This window comes from Thamnophis elegans, chromosome 10 (genome assembly GCF_009769535.1).
Source record: "Thamnophis elegans isolate rThaEle1 chromosome 10, rThaEle1.pri, whole genome shotgun sequence".
Classification (NCBI taxonomy): Eukaryota; Metazoa; Chordata; class Lepidosauria; order Squamata; family Colubridae; genus Thamnophis; species Thamnophis elegans.
This window is the reverse complement of record NC_045550.1, coordinates 1262676-1278183: the sequence shown is the minus strand read 5'-3', so window position 1 is coordinate 1278183 and position 15508 is coordinate 1262676. Positions and strand designations below refer to the sequence as shown.

Genomic DNA, 15508 nt, shown 5'->3' with positions numbered 1-15508 from the left:
CAAGTACCCAGATCCACTACCATGGAGTGCTTTAAAGATGGTCATCATTATCCTGAAGCGCACCCGGAGACCAACAGGCAGCCAGTGCAGCTCGCGGAGGACAGGTGTAACGTGGGCGAACCGAGGTGCGCCCACTATCACTCGCGCGGCTGCATTTTGGACTAGCTGTAGTCGCCGGATGCACTTCAGGGGCAACCCCATGTAGAGCCCATTGCAGTATTCCAGTCTAGAGATCACAAGGGCTCGAGTGACTGTTGTGAGGGCCCCCCGATCTAGGTAGGGCCGCAACTGGCGGACCAGGCGAACCTGGGCAAATGCCCGCCTGGTCACAGCTGACAGCTGATGGTCAAAAGTCAGCTGTGGATCCAGGAGGACTCCTAAGTTGCGGACCCTATCTGAGGGGTATAAAATTTGACCCCCCAGCCTAAGCGTTGGTGTATTAGCCAAATTATTGGGGGGGAAACACAACAGCCACTCGGTCTTATCCGGGTTGAGCACCAGTTTGTTAGCACTCATCCAGTTCTTAACGGCCTCCAGACCCCGGTTCATCACGTCCACCGCTTCATTGAGTTGGCACGGGGCGGACAGATACAATTGCGTATCGTCCGCATATTGATGGTATTTTATCCCGTGCCTCCGAATGATCTCGCCCAGCGGTTTCATGTATATGTTAAATAGTAGGGGGGATAGGACCGAACCCTGAGGTACTCCACATGTTAGGGGCCTCAGGGACGATCTCTGCCCCCCTACTAACACCGACTGCGACCTGTCCGAGAGGTAGGAGGAGAACCACCGCAAAACAGTGCCTCCCACTCCCACCTCCCGCAGTCGTCGCAGAAGGATACCATGGTCGATGGTATCGAAAGCCGCTGAGAGGTCAAGGAGAACCAGGATGGACGCATAGCCTCCATCTCTGGCCCTCCAGAGATCATCGGATCAGTTGATCAAACCCATCAGTTTGGGTTTGATCTCTCCTGTTCTAATCAGTACTGACTGGAACTGGATTTACAGAAAGAAAGAAAACTGTCATAACATTAAGTTCAAATAAATCCCTGTGGACAAGTTAAAAGATTAAGCAATGGGAAGATAATTTAATTATCAAACAATACATACTTTAATGACTTAATTCCATATTGATGGAAATACCTAAAAAGAATTATTTGAAGCAATTTTCAATTACCTACTGTGTAATATCTATTTTTCTATTTTGGGACTAAAAGTATAGAGGGGAAAATAGTGGGAGCTTATCTTATTACAGATATGAATAATTTTTGTGTATGCTTCTTCCCTAACTGTTGTAATAACATTTAGGGGGGAAAATCCCTCCTCAGTCTTCGTGTTTTAGATCTATGACTCACAGTATATCACCAGTGCTGTGAATCATCTTCAAAAGTGAACATGCTCCACTAAGCAAGCGTTTGGCTCACAGTAGATCACAAGTCAAGTTGTACAAAGTTTAAACAAGAAGAAGCTAAAGAACTATGAATGGAAGCATGCACACCAACAAGCTAGCATTTGAGAAGCATTGGGAGCAGGGGATGCATTCATTTAATTTAAGCATTTATTATTTAATTCATTTAACAAAATATTAAATCACTGTCTTGGCTACAATAAATATCAAATGATACAAAGAAAAGAAACCTAGACGGTATGTTGAACATTACCCATAAACAGATGTTATTGCCATCACTTACAATCAAGGTACGGATTTTCCCTTACATCAAGTATTATTTTTTTTCTGATCCTTTAATTTCTTTCCTGATCAAGTCTAAGGTGTCCAATAAAATTAGTTTTGTGAGGAAGGCAAGTGTAGAGAATCAGAGGGGGCTTATGTAAATTATACTGATTTAATTAAAGCCTCTGGGAACAATATGATTTGAGATGGAGTTATCTATCCTCCAGAATCCAAATCAGCAGTCCCAACAAGTTAACAATAACAATAGAGATTGTGAAAGGGATTTCTAGAGAAAGAAATGGCAGACAAAATATGATCTCGGCAAAGAATGAAGAGCTTTGTTCAAACTTCTCTGGGCAAGAAGACTTGAGATCATCCACAAGTGCTCCACACAATTGTTTCTTATGAGAAGATCACAAAATAAAATTCTCAGGTGGGCTGAAAGCTCAAGGAGGAGAAAGAATGGTCATCTTGGTTAAACTTAGGTCGATTCCTTTAAAAATACATTACATTTGCATGCTTCTTTTTTCTAATTATTCTTGTTAATTTATTTTCAGCTATTAGAAACCTTGGATTGGCATATTTGATTGTACTGGGTGAGTTTTTCTTCAATCTTCAAAAAAAGTTGTAACTACAAGTTTAAGAACTTAATTTTTTTTTTTGAATAAACAGCAAAATGATGATTAAAACTTTGATATTAGAAAGTTACAAATGGACTAAGAATCAAAATCAATTTGAAATAAGATTTTGGAATTAACTATAAATAATTCTTCCCATGGGAAAATACTTTACCTTTGTTTATTTATTTTTAAACGTAAGGTAAGATTTTTTTTTTAAAAAAAATGGATCCTAGAAAGAATTAAATATTTCAATTAAAAAAGAACGTATAAACTAAACTTACAATTACAGAATGGAACAAAACATTTTAAATGGACTCAGAAATTCATATTAATAGTGTCAACAAAGACTACATCTGCCTTTTTGGAGACAGTGTGTCTCAAAGATGTTATGAAAAAGGAACATGTTTTACTTGACAGGATCAAGATTGAGCTGAAAGTGGGTTTAAAAGTATACCATGGAAAAAGATGTTACACTGGACATAGAAAAAAAATGGCTGGTGTTGTAACAATTAAAAGGGATATAAAAAAATTAACCAAGAGAGTGATCGGAATAATTTTCCAATATTGGATTTAAAAAAGAGGCTTTTATATTGGAGAATTTTGTGAGAATGGACAAAGGAAAATGAAATTACATTTGATTTAGTTCTAGGGCCTTGTTTGAATGGATTAAATATTAAAATTGTTAGAAGCAAAAGGAAGGAATATAAAGTTGATTTATTTGATCAAGGTTAAAATAGATTTGGTGTTATTTCTCATAGCCCTTAATGGAGTTTTGCTGGCCATTTTTGCTGAAATTTTGCTGGGTTTGTTTATAAATTATAAATGAACTACAGGAAGAAGACACCCTCTGTCCTATTTAAAGAGGAAATGCTAAGTTACTAAAATTAGTAACACACTTGAAAATCACTTGTCTTTTTTCTATTTCTCTTTTTTATTTTTGCATCTTTTTATTCTTCTATCTTTATTTAATTTGCATTAGGTTTTACTATTATAACTATAATCTTACATTGTATTAACAGATTATCACATTCTTTATAGCTGAGTTATTTTAGATGGAGTATAAAATCCAGGAACAGTGCAGGGATACTTGAGGAATGCTGACTTAGCATATTCTAATAATATTTTTTTCTGTACCTGCCAGATAGGCAACTATAGTATCAGTCATCCCCCTGCATTTGGGTGAATAGACAGAGAGGCAAATATGTCATACATTCGCACTCATTCTTGAAAGAAATGTTTAGCTATTAAGACTTGGTTGCAACAAAATATCCAACTTTTCTATTTTGGAGAATGACTATTGCAATTCTAATTATTGTACTCATTTGATTAACAGTATTTAATTAAAAAAAATTCTACTGTGAGCCTTACCCATCCAGGAAGCTACAGAAGAAATATGTATATTGTTCATAATTATAGATGTGAATCCAAAATAAGACAACAGGATTCTGAACACTTAGGGATAATGATAGGTATACATGGCATTGGGTTGACTTAGGAGTAAGCCAAGCTATTTCCCAAATGATCCAGAAAATGGCTTGGCTCATTGCCAAACTAAGCCCAGCCAAATTTGATTCTGTCTCTCTCAGCATGTTTGACAGTCATAAATTGTTATGTCTCCCAGATGCCTGGTTGTTAAATGTCAGTTTCATTCATTCACTTGCATGTGGCTAGAAAATATCTCTCCAGTGGAGCTCACAGTGAGTTAAATAAGCAGGATGTACCTGTTAAAATGGATGGGGAAGAGCCCAGCCCTCAGATTGTATTACTGAGACCATGTTCTACATATAAGGTTTGCTACAGGACCAGCTGTTTTGGGGAATGAAATGATTTAATTTTCTTCTTTTAGTTAATTGAGTTAGGATAGACCAAGAGTATGAAACTCACATTTTCACAGCGGCATCATGTGACGTATTGGGACTTCCCCCCCCTTTGCTACACCAGGTATGGACCTAGTCAGAGGTGGGTTCCCACCAGTTCGCACCTATTCGGTAGAACCGGTTCGTCAAATCAACCGAACCGGTTAGAAAAGGTTCCACCAGTGGACCCGGAAAGCAGGCCACACCTACAGAAGAGGTTCCAACATTTTTTGAAACCCACCACTGGTCCTTGGATATGATTATTCTACACTATCATGCTCCTATTTATAAAACTCAGTGCCTCTGTGAAAGGTAAGGATGACTACTGCGTTTGTGGTGCAATCAGAACATTGCGTGTGTTGAAGTTGTTTTAACGCAAACCAAAGATGCCTTTTAAAAAACAAGTTGACATCCTATTCTTATGCATGCCAGTGCTGTGTGTGAGGTCATTTAAGGTGGTTCTGACAAGTGTCGTTGGCATCTTCATATCCGGTCACATGGGCGGCAAGCCACTCCCATCCGGTCACATGGGCTACAAGCCACTCCCACAAAGGAGGCCACACCCACAGAGTAGGTTCGAACAATTTTTGAAACCCACCACTGGACATGGTCAATGTATGAAGGCCCATGGGCTGGGAGTTTGACAGCCCTGGGATAGGCTATCAGAATGAATATGGAGATGTAAAGAAGCAGAAGCTATCTAGAGCCACATTCCCCCTTCATATTTTGACAGTATCTGAAAGGGTTCTTAAAGGGATTTCCCTTCCATGATGGTTAAGCAGTGATGGAGAAATGCTCAGCATTTGTAGGTGGGCCCACAAGTCCTGGAAAGTCTAGGCTGACAATGTCAAGGACAAATTGAATTTTGCAGGTGGGGATTGGAGAGATTTCATGCTTTTAATATCCTTGCTTGCACATTGTTCTAAATAGAGACCTCCTGGTGTGTGGAAGCTGGCATTTTGGATCCAGGGTGCTTGTGAGTTGGAAAGAGTTAAAATGAAATTCTGCTCCGTCTTGAATTTTATTCTGAACCAGAGAGAAATCTGAAGATCTGCAGTTCTTGTCTCTTCCAGCTTAACTCTTTAAGGTAATTCTTATTCTGAATCAAATACTTGAAAAGAATGAACATAAATTTTTGACCACAACTTAAACAATCAAATAAGAGGTTGTGGAAGTGCTAATTTCCCCTTATGTATAACAAGCTGAAACAATGGAGAATTCAGATGAGCAGTAATTTTTTCCTTGCACAATGACAGACTGTCTTTCTCTGAGTTGTGCTCAAGATAAGTGAAAAATGTTATCTTCACTAAAAAAAAAAATTGTTTGCTTGCACAGATAAGTGTTATGAAGAAGCACTTCAGCTGAGCCTCAGCATTTTGCAGAAACAATTGGGAAGATCTTTGCATGCCTGAAAACATTAAAGCTGAATGCAGGAACCCACTAAGCAGCAAACAGAAAGCATCTACTTGCTGACAAGAGCCTTGTAGTGCATTTTAATATGTATTTTGTTTTATTGCAAAAGCATTTGCTTATAATTAGCGTTTGGGCTCAAAGTAAGACAGAAACCTGTAAAATTGTGGGGTTGTTAGAGATGCATTCAAAACAAACTTGAAATTGCATACAGTTTAAATAAAACTCCTAAACACCTGCCTTTCAGAATCTTCCCACTATTCATTTTTCTTCCCCATTCCTGAAACCCAAAAGTCTGGCCTACATCGCAGTTAGTTTCCATCTCCCGGGATGAATGGTGGTAGAATTCATTTCCAGCTACAAATACATTCATTGTGCGAACTGTTACCACTGGGCCAGCTGAAGCTTAGGCATTTATCTAATAAAAGCAAGGTAATAGCTGAAATGGAAATGGCCCATTTTCACATCTGACTGAAAGACCTAGAGAATGTCCCTGGAGATGTGCTTAAAATGGATCCAAATGGCAGCTCCCTCTAGAAATCTCTTCACTTTCCCATTACTAACCCAATTTGACATTTAATTTAAAAATTATCAGACTCATCTCCCAGCTCGGCCCTATTTGGCATAATAAAGTTTTCAATTATCCAAATGCAAAAATATAGTGATTTGTTCAAAGACAGGCACACTAATTAAAAATGGAGGTGATGGCAGAGCTTTGTCTATAAAACGCCTCTAAAGCTAACACAATACTGAGTGCGTTCAGTTGGGTATAAGCAACAATTCAGGGTCTGCATTTCAAAATAAATATGCTAAGATCATATTATAAAGCACCAATCTAAACTAACAAGTTATCCTGCAAGCACAAATCTTTTGGTATCTTAATACGTAATTTGTTTTCAACATCCCACATAATATTTAATCTTCAGCCTATCAATCTTGCCCAAAGGGCTTAACCATTTCTGTAGTGGGTGAATATAGAGCAATTTTCTCCAATACGGTGTTGCAAAGTTCTGCACATCCTGGGAATTATTATTATTTTTAAATAAAAATAAAGAAACCAAATAGCTAATGTCTCAAGAGCTTTCATATGCAATGCTGAATTTTGACAAATTCAAGTAAATTCACATGAAATTTCAACATTCCTAGATGTAATGAAATCCAGGCTGTTATTTCATAAACATCTTGTAAACATATCAATATCATAAATTATAGAGGGATGAAGATCTAAATGTTCAAGATTATTTCCATGGCTCATAGCATCAGACAGAGTAGCTAACTCTTGGCTTTGAAGTAGCTTTATTCAACCAGTACAGATGCTCAGATCTGTAGAACAACAAGTAAAAAAAGAATAGCAGAAGTAAAACATGAACTTCACAAGGAATCCTAGAGCTGCTAAATGATTTAGAATTCCTGTTCTTGAAGTAGTTGATTTGCCAGCAATGTCAGTGAGCTCACCAGAGAGCTTTGCTTATTAACTTCAGAGATAAAGTTCAAAGTAGTGATAATTCAAAGAACTGTAATATCTACGTGCCAATATTTCAGACAGGAAAATAGGGACATCTCTAGAAAGCCCTTAAGCCACAGTAGATGTCAGCTCTCTCTCTCTCTATATATATATTATATATTATATATATATGATAAGGAGGAGACCTGTGGCTTGATGGCTAAGACGTTTGCCTAAGATGCAATACAGCACAGGTTCGAATCCCAGTAAGAGTATGGCTAGCTGATGAGAGCTAAATAGCTTGAAATAGATCTATACTAGTCTCTCTTTATTTATTTATCAGCACAAAAAGAAAGAGACACACACACACACACACACACACACACACACACACACACACACACACACACACACACACACACACACATATATATATATATATATATATATATATATATATATATATATATATATATATATATATAAAGTCACAACCCCTGGTATGGCCAAATATGGGAGGAAGGTCACACTTCGATTCCCAGCATTTTGATTCCCAGCAAGGGTATGGCTAGCTGATGAGAGCTAAATAGCTTGAAATAGATCTATACTAGTCTCCCTTTATTTATTTATCAGCACAAACATTATATATATATATATATATATATATATATATATATATATATATATATATATATATATATATATATGCAGGATCTAATCTAATTATGACTTAGAAAAGAGACCACTAAGAATCCCAGATCATAAACTGGTCTAGGAAGGTGGGAGGGCAGGGACAGAATTTATATTTTGGCCAAGAAAACAATATGGATATAGCATTCTAGTCATGAGTAATTTGAACATATTAACAGTGAAACATTTCACAAATTCTCCTCCAATATTAAAGCTGTTTGCTTTATAGTGTGTTTTACCTGTTCTTCAATACCCTATCCTCCAATTTAAAACCCAGAAAATGGATTTTAAAAAATAAACAAATGTAAGGCTACCAGATCTGGGCTTTAAAAATACAAATATAAACCAAATAGAAGCAGATCACCAGAATTCTGTATTGCTGCTGCCTTTTCTGTGTTGATAGTTTATATTTTTTACAATCTAAGTCTACTAAACAAATTAAAACTGTATTTTAAAAATACCAAGAAGCGCCAAAATATCCATCCACTATTTTTTTTCAAGTTGGGGAAGGGAAAGAATGAAGGGATAAACAAAAGTTGCTACTTAATCAACACACATGAATGACACATTTGGGATTAAAGCTGCAATATTTTAAATATTTGCATGGAATTAAGTTCCATTAAAGCATGGGACTTTCATTTAAGTAACGTTAATACCAGGCTATCAACCCATCTAGTGTGACATAAATATTGTTGGATTTGGTTCTACTATGTCAGTCCATGTTCAGTGGGCAAATACATATAAAAATCTACAGATACAAAATGTAAACAAGGCAAGGTCCATAAAATACAAAATTTAAAAAGCTGTATAGTTTACTTTATAAACTTTTAGCTATTTCCTTACTATCATAGCTAGATATATTGGTATATAAGGTACCCATTTGTAGATACAGATCAAACTAAGACATTATAACTTGGATTGTTTGACTCCAATACAAGAATTTCAAGAGTGATGTAGTGATTAGAATGCAGTATTCCAGCTCAACCAACTGTGCCCACGGCCAGGAGTTCAATTCTGACTTGCTGAAAGTTGACTCAACCTTCCATTACTTCTGAGGTCTGTGAAATGAGGACCCAGATTATTGGGAGCAATATGCTGATTTTGCAAACTGCTTAGAGAGTGCTGTAAAACACTATGAAAGGACATATAAGTCTAACTGCTTATATAGTATATTTCAATATACTGTAAGGAATGGAAAGTTTCAATCTAAACTATCATAAGGTTCAAAACTGGTCTGGAAAACAGTGATCATGAATATTGAAAAAAGAGAACAAAAAAAATGTTAGTGAACATTCTTCAGTGTCTTCAGTAAATGTGATATCATATATAATCCATCTCATGGACTTCATAGTACATTAGAGCTAATGAGATAGGAGCAGCTGCCAAAGAATAATCAAAACTCACCTTTCATTTTAAACTGCATAAATTGGAATCTCTCTCAAAACTTCCTGATCTTGTTTCTGAATGACATCCCAGTGTTTGCCTGGTAATGTCACAAGAATCACAGAATCAATTAGAAGCATGGAACCAGCCAGAGGTGGGTTTCCGGCGGTTCACACTGGTTCGGGTGAATCAGTAGTGGTAATTTGGCCTAGGTCGCAGACCTGGCAGAAACCTAGGCTTCCCACACCTCCAAACCAGTTTCCCAGTATCTGCTGCCATTGCTGGCATGTTTTTTATTAGGTTTTCATGGTCCTTGTCCATGCGCAAACAATTTACACTGGCCGAAGCAAACCAGTAGTAGCGTAGGTAGGAACCCACCCCTCGAGCCAGCCTATGAGTGGAAAAGGTTTGCGATCAATTCCACACTTTCATCAGATGTGGTGATTCTTTGTGGATTTTGATACACTGATCTTTTGATTTCATATCTAAAGACGCTCAAATTACTAATATATTCTCCAAAGGTTTGCTCCATGTTTCAGTGTGATTCTGTCATAGATCACTTGATCGAGCAGCATGATGAGCCAATGTAGATGAAGTGGTGAATGAGGTCTTTTGCATTAAACCACATTAATATAAGTAGTGTGGGAAAAATTCCCTAAAAATGAAACAAGTACCAAGATACTTGCAGAGGTATTCTATACATTTATTACTGGACAATACAGTTCTATGCATGCCTACTTGGAAATTAATCACACTGAGTTAAATGGCATTTGTTTCCAGGTATCTTACCTCTATTTAAGCATATCAGGAATACTGCCTAAATTTCAGGTTATATTTTATTTAATGTCCATCACTGATATTGCAATTCAGATGTGCAACAATGTCAGGATAAGGGATGGAGCAGAATCTCATTGATTTGTGCAGTTGTGAAGGCACTGAGATATATTCAAGGTGTCAGTTTCTGAAGAAAAGTGTTAAACATTGGATAACCGCCAATAATCATTATGTTTCTCCTTTTATTTTGTTAACAATGATATAGCATATCTTTAATTTATTCTTGGCAATAACCCCAATAATGAAGGAAAGATATCACTCCTAAAGGCACTTACCAGGGAGATCCTGGAACAGGAGTAGATGCAACAGGCTTGTTGCCGTTTGAAGTGTTTTCATCATCTGTGAGTAGTTTTAAAGAATGAGTCTTCAGAAAAAAGAAACAGATTAATCAGCAAAGGGCATTGTTATATTATGTGTTTTATTTATATTCCAACAAGCATTTTTTTTTTATTTGATAGATTATAGCTTTCCTCAAAGAGGCCAGGAAGTGCACATGATGTTATTTCATAGTTCTCTGAGCTTGGGGTTGGTTTCCAAATGTTTCGTTACCAGGCGAGGTAACATCTTCGGTGGAATTTAGGGCAGTGTTTTTCAACCACTGTGCCGCGGCACACTAGTGTGCCGTGACATAGTGTAAGGTGTGCCATGGGAAAATTACTTTATATATAGTCAATATAGGCACAGAGTTAAATTTTTTTAACATTTTCTAATGGTGGTGTGCCTCGTGATTTTTTTCATGAAAAAAGTGTGCCTTTGCACAAAAAAGGTTGAAAAACACTGATTTAGGGGATATTAGTGTCAGTGTTCTTCTTCATCGAAGCCTGACACTCCACAAGCAATTCATCAACAGACACATTGACCTACAACCAGCCTACAAACCCCTCAGGATCCAAATCAACTGCACCGACCCTCAATCAACCCATGCAATTCTGCCCCACCAGCTCTTCACCTCCCAATGACCCTGCCCTGATGTAATCTCCTTATCACAAGACCCATCACAACACTTACAGCTGACCCTCCCTTGAGACATCTGCTAGGGTATCTCCGTTGGGAGGCAGAAAGTAGTGCAGCGGAATGTACAGCTAGAGAGAAAGAATGTTGCTAGTAGAAACACACGAATAGAGTTTCAGACACTGCTAGTAAAAACAAGTAGCTTTACTACTGATAATTGTTTCACAAGCAGTGATACTGGATAGTAGATATTAATCCAAACACAATTCAAAGAAGAAACAATAGCTTACAGTAGCAGTTCACATTCCAGTCATCAAGTCATCAAGCATAGGACAAGCAGAGAGAGGGAGGGAGGGAGGGAGGGAGGGAGGGAGAGAGAGAGAGAGAGAGAGAGAGAGAGAGAGACAGAGAGCTCTCTTGACTTCTTCTTATAGTAAAGTTAATTACAGTTGTTAAGTACATCCACTCATTTAAAGCAACAATGACCATTTGTTGTTGTATAAAGATATATATTGCCTACCCAACACTAGGAGTATACTCCCAACAACATCCATACCCGAAACCATTATAAACGGAAGAATACTGACAATGACATCCCCTGAAGATGTGCTGAAGATGTGCTGAAACATTGGAAACCAACCCATAAGCTCGGAGGGTGAAACTTCATCCTCATTCTACACCCAAGATACAGATATTTATCACTATTGCAAAATACACACACACACACACACACACACACACACACACACACACACACACTGGTGGAAAACATACCCACAACACAACCATCTTCCTATTTTCTCCACAACAACATCCCTCTTGGGTTGTGGGGGGCAAATAACATGGGTTTTGTTATTTGTTAACTAACATAGTTTGTATTTTAATCTGATATATATTCTTTCTTTTAAAGTGATGTTCAAGATTTATTAGCTTTTAACATTCCTAAACTGATAAACAAGCTGGAGACTACTTCCTGATAAGAAAAGTTTGTTAGTACAAATTGGGGTCTGGCTTATCTCTTGTGAACCCTAAACAACCTTTCTCCTTACAATTTATTCCCCTTCACACCTCATTTTAATAAACATGTATGCTATTATCCTGTCCAATCAACTTTTCTCTTTCAGATTTCTTTGTTATGTTAACTATAAAAGGGGATGTAAGCTAATGATCGGGGGTTCCCTCTTTGAATGAGGGATCCCTTTTGTCTGAATATTCTGATAAATTGTAATAAAATGATCTTCCTGTCTCGGTTTGTCTCATTGGAAAATACGCACAATTTACATTTTGCTTATCATCTCAATAATGATGGTTACAGATTCTAGGGAACTCTTAATCCAAACATTCTCAATGGATTTTCCTTTTCCGATGAACTCTTCTCATCATCCAGTGTCAGATTTCTCTGGCTGGGCCCACACTCCTGGCAGTGGGGAGATGGAAGATGAAGCAAAGGAGGAGGATAGAGAAATGGGCTCTTGAATATGCCAACCTGGAGATATATCTCTGTTGCAGGAGAAATTTATGAAGAAAATCAACGCCTTTATCAATTCAGAATTAAACAGTAAGAAACTAACCTTCTCGTTTTCATTTTCTGCTGGCTTATTCTTCATTTCAGTATGTAAAATTAAGGTCGGTGGGCAGGACGTCCTCTCTGGTTCTTTCCCTTTATCTGCAATTACAAAACTATTTTATTAAGATCCAGAAAGAACCTGTATTCTAATTTTTAACTTGGAGGATCTATAACTCTTTTTTTAAAAAAGTAGAAATCCTCATTTAGAAAGTTACGTTATTTTTCCAAAATCAGTATGCATGCTATAATTCAAAACTACATATTCAGCACCTTCAAAATTTATTATTAAATTATTTGCTGATCATATCTGAGAGTAATGAATTATGCCATGTATGTTGAGAAAAGGGGAATGGAAAGTTTCAATCTAAACCAGTGTTTTCAAACTTGGTGACTTTAAGGCATGTTTTAAAACATTGGTTTTTTGATAATGCTATCTTGTTATCAAACTTTTACTGAATGAAAACAACTCATTTTTGTCAAAGAATCTACAAAATCATTTCAGTATTTATTTTTTCTGTTGTCCTCCCCTACACACACACACACACACACACACACACACACACACACACACACAGCAGTATATTAAAAACTCTGTTCTCTAATTTTTGCCAATGGTTTTCTGGACAGATTTCTGATTCCATAGAAATAATGGCTGAAGGCTCTGTTGTCTGACTGATGCATCAGCTGCGTACACAGGAAAGAAATCCCATTCATAATTTTGAAAATTCAAATACAAATAAAAAGATACAAGTAACAGAGCCTTAGGCTAGTTAATCTCATTTTAACTCCACAAACAGATCCATTCTGGGAGCAGATAATTGACAGACAGTTGGCAGGCATTTTTGCAAAACGGAGGGCATTTCCCCAATGTTCAGAAAATAGACTTGAATTTTCTTCCTAATCTTTCCGAAAATAAATAAGCCCTAGGAAAACCAAAGGACACATCCATGTCAAGAGCCTTAATCAGACTGATTTCAAAACCACCCTTTTCACATAACCCCTTGCAGCTAATGTGACATTAATCCACCAGGAAGAGATAGGATGTGAATTTTAAAAAGCTTAACTTTGTATCCTGTTTTAAAACTTATCTAAAGTATTTATTGCATAGCAAATAGCTAAATAATGGGAAGGCAAAGTTGTACAAAACGCCGATTTCCATAGTTTGTATTTCTGATTCCACCTAACCAGCATTGGCCAATTTTTCCCCCCCAAAAAATGAGCTTCCTTTAAGAAAATCAAAGGTCGGTTACATAATCCTCAATGAAAGGCTGTGTGTCAACTGTCCCGGACACTTCCCCAGGCACCTCTGGAGGATGAACTGGTCAGGAGGGGAGCAGCCAAGGGCTACTAGCCAGGAGCAGAAGGGATGAGAACAGGGAAGCAACCAGAAGAGCAGCTGGCCAAGTTAGAGACAGGAGAGGCACAGCTGAAGCTGTGGGCACACAACTGCATCTGGTCAGTGGAGATGAAGAACTGCCTCCTCCGGCTACTTGTAAGGAGGCAGCTTTGCTTCTCTTGATGGGATATATCAGGAAACAGTTATTAGGCTCAGCAGAGGAAGTGAAACCATGCTGGGAACAACATGTCTGTTTCCTTGCTATGCACCGTATTCTTCAGCTGTCGCGATTCTTGCTTTTGGAACCACTGGGGCACAATGGTTAAAATGTAGTACTGCGGGCTACTTCTGCCGACTGCCGGCTGCCTGCAATTCGACAATTTGAATTTCATCAGCTTCAAGGTTGACTCAGCCTTCCATCCTTCCGAGGTGGGTAAAATGAGGAACCAGCTTGTTGGAGGGAATATGCTGACTCTGTAAACCGCTTAGAGAGGGCTTTAAAGCACTGTGAAGCGGTATATAAGTCTAACTGCTATAATACTTTTGTGTGTGTGGTGTGTGTGTGTGTGAGTGAGTGAGTGAGAGAGAGAGAGAGAGAGAGAAAGAGAGACAGACAGACAGACAGCACAGGCTGTTTTCTGCTCTGGTGTGAGTTATTATGAAGTTCTCACCCTTGTAAGTTACTCATACTGGAGTAACAGGTAAAGCAATGCATGGGGGGGGGGTGAGAGATATTTCCCTTGTTTTCTCTATCTCTTTCTTTATGCAGTTTCACAGTGTTCAAATGGTATTTAGAGAAATAGGTAACTTCACTGATACTTTTAATACAAGTTTCAATAACATCATGCATGTTATTTTGCATATACTCTCCATGGATCTAAGCATGAAGACAGACACACACACACAAGTTATGCACATGAGGATGCCATGATACAAGGTTTACCCACTTATACCTGTGTTGCAAACTAGCACAGAAATACATAAGGGAAATAATAATATGCATTATGATGTTACGACATTTGTAAGCCACTTGGATGAAGCTGATAGGAAAAACTTTTCATCTTAAAAAAATGTCTGAAAACACATGAGATTTTGGTGTTCATGCCTGAAAGGCCACAAAAATATGAAAATTACAAGAGAGGGGGCAAACCCATGAGACTTCAGCCATTGTTTATTTTACTTTCTATGGTGTTTAATGTTGAAGCCTTATTTGTCAGAAACAGAATTCAGGACCACAGAGGAGACTTTTGTACATAACAATCTTGGATGGGTTGTTAGATCAAGCACAAAACTGCTATATTGAATTCCTCCTGAATCATGAACATGTTGTATTCAGTGAAGGACAGGAAATGCCATTTGTACTTCCCTTGGAGAAATAGGGAAAAAATTGTTGAACCTATTCAGTGCTAATTCTAAAACTAGTTTTGTTGGCATTTAAAATGACAAGAAGGGACGCAGTGGCTCACCGGCTAAGATGCTGAGCTTGTCGATCAGAAACATCGGCAGTTTGGTGGTTCAAATCCCTAGGGCCGCATCACAGAATGAGCACCCATTACTTGTCCCAGCTTCTGCCAACCTAGCAGTTTGAAAGCATGTAAAAATGCAAGTAGGAAAATAGGGACCACTTTGGTGGGAAGGTAACATTGTTCCGTGCGCCTCCAGCATTTAGTCATGCCAGCCACATGAGTACGGAGATGTCTTTGGACAGTGCTGGCTCTTCGGCTTTGAAAAGGAGATGAGTA

General features: G+C 37.9%; 1 protein-coding gene across 1 annotated transcript in view; it reads right to left on the bottom strand.

Annotated features, from left to right (window-relative positions):
• Window positions 1–15508, bottom strand: part of TCERG1L (transcription elongation regulator 1 like) — a 202694-nt gene that overhangs the window by 47741 nt on the left and 139445 nt on the right. Inside the window, exons 6-7 of the mRNA XM_032225831.1 lie at window positions 12435–12529; window positions 10188–10276 (exon numbers count right to left, since the gene is read on the bottom strand). Of these exons, the coding sequence (XP_032081722.1) occupies window positions 10188–10276; window positions 12435–12529 (184 nt within the window). The remainder of the gene's footprint in view (window positions 1–10187; window positions 10277–12434; window positions 12530–15508) is intronic.